Source organism: Pyxicephalus adspersus, chromosome 12, assembly GCF_032062135.1.
Source record: "Pyxicephalus adspersus chromosome 12, UCB_Pads_2.0, whole genome shotgun sequence".
NCBI classification, from domain to species: domain Eukaryota; kingdom Metazoa; phylum Chordata; class Amphibia; order Anura; family Pyxicephalidae; genus Pyxicephalus; species Pyxicephalus adspersus.
The window spans coordinates 99,998-104,442 of NC_092869.1; the positions used below are offsets into that span (position 1 = coordinate 99,998).

The following is a 4,445-nucleotide window of genomic DNA, read 5'->3' on the forward strand; positions in this document are numbered from 1 at the left end:
TGGCAGCAGGTGTGTGTGATGGCAGCAGGTGTGCGGTGTGTTATGGTGTGTGATGCAGGTAACCTAGCACGAGTCCAGTGTAACGTTCATGTAGTATCTGGTGAGTGCCAGCAAGATGGCTGTTCTGTAATCCTGCTAATTTTTTGTCACTTGGAATATTGGTGAGTGATCATGGATTTGGCGAGTGACTATCATTTCCCTCTCCATTTTTAGGTGGAGGATCTAAAGAACAAGAACCACATTCTTCGCGCTCAGCTACGACATCACGGTGTGGAAATCATAATTAAGAATGACACGCGCTGACAGGACGCAACAGACAGTTCTGTACAATGGACCAAGAATTGTATCGCTCACACCAATCCCTGTCAGTGTTTTCCTGCGTCCAGCTTGCTACTGTTTTTCTCCCCTCCATGTACATTTCCCATTCAGCACCCTGTCTGGAGAGACCAGAGGACAAGCACGCAGGAAGATGTAGAAATGTATAATAATTTTTGTACTTGTTGGTCTGACTGGCCCTGTGTGCCAACCTTCCATTTCTTTTTTATTTTGCTGTGCAGTCCAGATTGCTTTTTCTTTTTCCCCATGGAATGATGTAGCTGCTCAGAACTGGCACTTGTATTCTAACAGGACAGTGCAGATTATGCTTGAGTTAGGCCCTGTGGGCCCGTCCTTCACCCAGACGCCTCATGTTAGTGGGAGAGTGAAGACTGCTGCTCCCCTTTTACAGCTTTTGGCTCTGTAATCATTTGTTTAGTTTGCTGTATATTTCAAGCTGCATCCAGTATATTACTCTGAAGTCTGATATTCTGTACTGAGGTACAAAATGATGGACAAGAGGAAACAGATTGCTGACTTTTTCTGTTTATTGTAGAAAAGGTTCACCATAAAATGTTTATATACTTAAAAGAAATGGAGAGTGTTGTGTAGATGGGCAGCACGGGAGGCCTATCCCTGCCATGAGTTCAGAGCATGAACATTAGAGATCACTTCCCTGCAGCTAGGAGCCTTTTCCTGTAATAATGGAGAGCTGGAGGTTCTTTATCTTTTCTGTTGGGAAATTAATGGGTGCAGCTGCAGGGAACAGAGGCGATATTCCATCTTGTTCAGTAATTTCAATTTTCATGACTAGAAGGGAAAAAAGCTGCATTAATGGTTCCGTTATAGCGATTTCATGCTGCAGAAAATGTACCGGCTGCCACTGCTAACCTCTCGCTTTGGGAATACCAATTATTTGGTTGTAACACTTAGATTTATTACCATAGAGCACATAGAAGGATTGGAAGCCCTGCTTAGCAGAATGTTGCTGGTAGAGATATGAATATAACTGCATACTGGAAGTGAACAAAGATGGCTGAAGCTCTACGGTACCCATTGCTCTTATCCAGGATGACCCATGTGCATCTAATATACATAGTTATATAGTAAGTCAGGATGAATAAAGACAAAAGCCCATCAAGTCCAACCCCTAGGGAAATAAACATATCTCAGATATAAAACCCTATAAGACATAGTTGGTCCAGAGGAAGGCAAAAAAAATATTACTTCCTGGTGCCGTCACACAAACTGAAGCTACAACCAGCACCATGTCTGTAAAGGTTTCTGGCAGTGTGATAATCATGGTGGCCTTTATTCTGCTATTGGAATGTCACACCAGAAATCCTGAATTCACAGAGTAAAGGGACGATCGGTAGGCAGGACGTGGACTGGCGTTATCTTCGTCCTCTTCCTCGCTCTGGGATAAGGAATCTGTTCCAGAAGACGGGTGGGGGAAGTGTTTTGTGAAGTTTGGTGTCTCCAGGATCGGTGACAGGGAGATCTGGCTCTGCCGGGCGCTGTACAAGATGTGGGTAGAGGGCATGGAACCAGGTCGGGTCATGTGGCTAGATACTGCCATGGCACTGGCAGCCATTGTGCTGGAATGTCCTATAGGGAGGTTGTCCACCCTGTGTGGAGGAATTGGATAATGATGACAGTAATTGTAAAGGTAACTCCAAATACATAGAAAGCTAAGGAAGCCTTACCTGGCCGGCTCGTACAACTCACGCCACTTCCCCCGACTGTGTTGGTGAAGGCACAGGACTAGAGCAAACAGCGCCAGAAGGAGCAGAGCCATGATAAGAGTGATGGTAATGGCAGCAAATATCCCCATTGGACCAATTCCCGCTATAACACAGAACAGCAGCATTAGATGAATTCATTGCACCCAAGGCTCCGTTATGTAACAGTCGAGGAATTTTACATTTTGGTTGCTGGATTTGATTCTATTTTTGTTCAGTTTATTTGTTTTCCTCGTTGGATTCCTTTCTTTATGTTTTGTACTCCCTTCAGAATAGCTTGGCTTTGTTTTAGAGGCATTTCATTTTTTACATTGTAGTAAACGGGAAAGTAAAAATGTTGTGGGGGAAATGCTGGCGATGTCTGAGGGAGCCGTGTCCCAAATATTACTCCAAGCAATGATGACATCAGCATTATTCAAATACATTCAGCCAATCACAAGACACCAGCTGAAGAGAACACATAAACTGAACAAACAAGGGATGGGTAACCCCCCCCCCCCCCTGAATATGGACCCCCCTGCTGGATCCCTGTGATCACTAGTGAGGGTAAGATGCCAGACATGACAAAGGTTGGGGTTACCCTTCAGTATGTGTATGCCACCTGGCAGTGTTGTATACAGGTGACTTCCCGTTTTGCACCTTTCTATTCGGAGTGTCACTGGAGGTACGGCAGTCTCCGTGTCCCCAGATTTAGTGGTGTCACTACTGTGCCAGTCACTGTTCTCCTTGCTGGAGGGGAAGCTGTACCTTAGGATCTTCCTGCTTTATCTGTCACCTGGAATCCTCCACTTTTATAATTCTCCATTCATCAGCCATTAGGAACTCTAGTTCTGTATACACAAATGTGTAAGCAGGCAGGATTGTTCTTGAAGATATTCATTCTGCAATTCCCTGCATGTTCACAATCTCCTTTATGTCGTACACTACGCTATGCATGCATGCCAGGTATCCCAGCATTCCCTGGGCCTGCTGGGACCGAATGACCTGTGACACCTGGATGCAAGGACAGGTGCTTGGAATATTCGGCATTGTGCCGGCCACTCACCTACTTGAACCCGAAGCTCTATGGCACAGGACTGGGAGCCCAGCTGATTGGAGGCTGTACAGCGATAGAGCCCGGATGTCCCCAATGTGACGTTTGTCAGAGTAGTGGAACCTCCATAATCTGTGAAAACAAGATTGTGCTCAGATTTGTGTAGAAGGTTCCGGGTTAGGACCGTCTACGAGAGCAATCAGGACACAGTGGCAGTACTGGAGACAATGCAGAGATGGAGAAAGATCAAGTCATGCGGTCAGATTCAGCAACAAGACTGTGAGATGAATGGCCATGGGCAGTTCTTTGCCTCCAGTGTTAGTTTCCTAAAGAAGCGCACATAACTGATCTCTGTGTACACATCAGATGATTCTCATCTGATTATCGCTTCAGGGCTGATCCATCCATTGTGATTTATGGATCCATGAAAGACGAATGACTGCAATACAAGTGGAGAGAGCACAGTGGGGTGCTGCTTGCTCATTTCCCCCACTCCATCTTTCAGTCTCTTGTTGTGTAGGTAATACACGTGTGGATTTAATATCCGGGATTCATTCCTCACCTTGCTGGCGGGTGATGAGTAGCTGACCATCGGGAAGGATTTTCTCCCATGTGAAGCGAGGAGCTGGAATCCCTTCTGTCACAGAACAGCCGAGGTGGATCCTTCCTCCTTCGTGGGCTCGGCCATCACTGGAACAGATTGGAATGGACGGGGGGACTGTGGGAGACAAAAGCTGGATTACTGAACCCAAATAATTCTTCTCACCTTTGTCTACCATCACAGTTCTGCTTACCAAGCACAGTCAGTCCAACTAGGCCGATGTTAGGTGCCGACCCATCTGGGGGGTTGATGACCGTGCACTGGTATGTGCCAGCGTCTGATACCCGGGTATGGTTAATGAAGATACTGGCATCCTGGGTGGGCGGGAAGGCAAATCTCACTCTCCCCAAATAATCACTCAGACTTTCCACAATCTGCCCCCGTTCATATGAAATGACCTGCAAGACCAAACACAACCCGGCTCAAAGTACCCCGCCTGATAATACCCATAAAACCCCGGGATTGTGTCACATGACCATCCGGGGGAACGGGAAAAGGGTACAATGTGACAAAACTGCACTTTTATTTATTGTGATCTCTATGGTTGTACTTCTCCGTGCACAGTGTCATCTAATGATCTCTATGGTTGTACTTCTCTCTGTGCACAGTGCCATACAATGATCTCTATGGTTGTACTTCTCTCTCTCTGTGCACAGTGCCATACAATGATCTCTATGGTTGTACTTCTCTCTCTCTGTGCACAGTGTCACATAATGATCTCTATGGTTGTACTTCTCTCTCTCTGTGCACAGTG

General features: G+C 46.1%; 2 protein-coding genes across 2 annotated transcripts in view; one reads left to right on the plus strand and one right to left on the minus strand.

Annotated features, from left to right (window-relative positions):
• The window catches only part of USF1 (upstream transcription factor 1), a 4,213-nt gene extending 3,303 nt beyond the window's left edge, over nt 1–910 (plus strand). The window contains exon 8 of the mRNA XM_072429022.1: nt 214–910. Within this exon, the coding sequence (XP_072285123.1) occupies nt 214–303 (90 nt within the window). The 3' untranslated portion in view covers nt 304–910. The remainder of the gene's footprint in view (nt 1–213) is intronic.
• Nucleotides 911–1,535: 625 nt separating this feature from the next.
• Nucleotides 1,536–4,445, minus strand: part of LOC140342445 (V-set and immunoglobulin domain-containing protein 2-like) — a 9,911-nt gene continuing 7,001 nt past the window's right edge. The window contains exons 2-6 of the mRNA XM_072428639.1: nt 3,885–4,112; nt 3,653–3,808; nt 3,103–3,222; nt 2,022–2,163; nt 1,536–1,943 (exon numbers count right to left, since the gene is read on the minus strand). Coding sequence (XP_072284740.1) covers nt 1,646–1,943; nt 2,022–2,163; nt 3,103–3,222; nt 3,653–3,808; nt 3,885–4,112 — 944 coding nt within the window. The 3' untranslated portion in view covers nt 1,536–1,645. The remainder of the gene's footprint in view (nt 1,944–2,021; nt 2,164–3,102; nt 3,223–3,652; nt 3,809–3,884; nt 4,113–4,445) is intronic.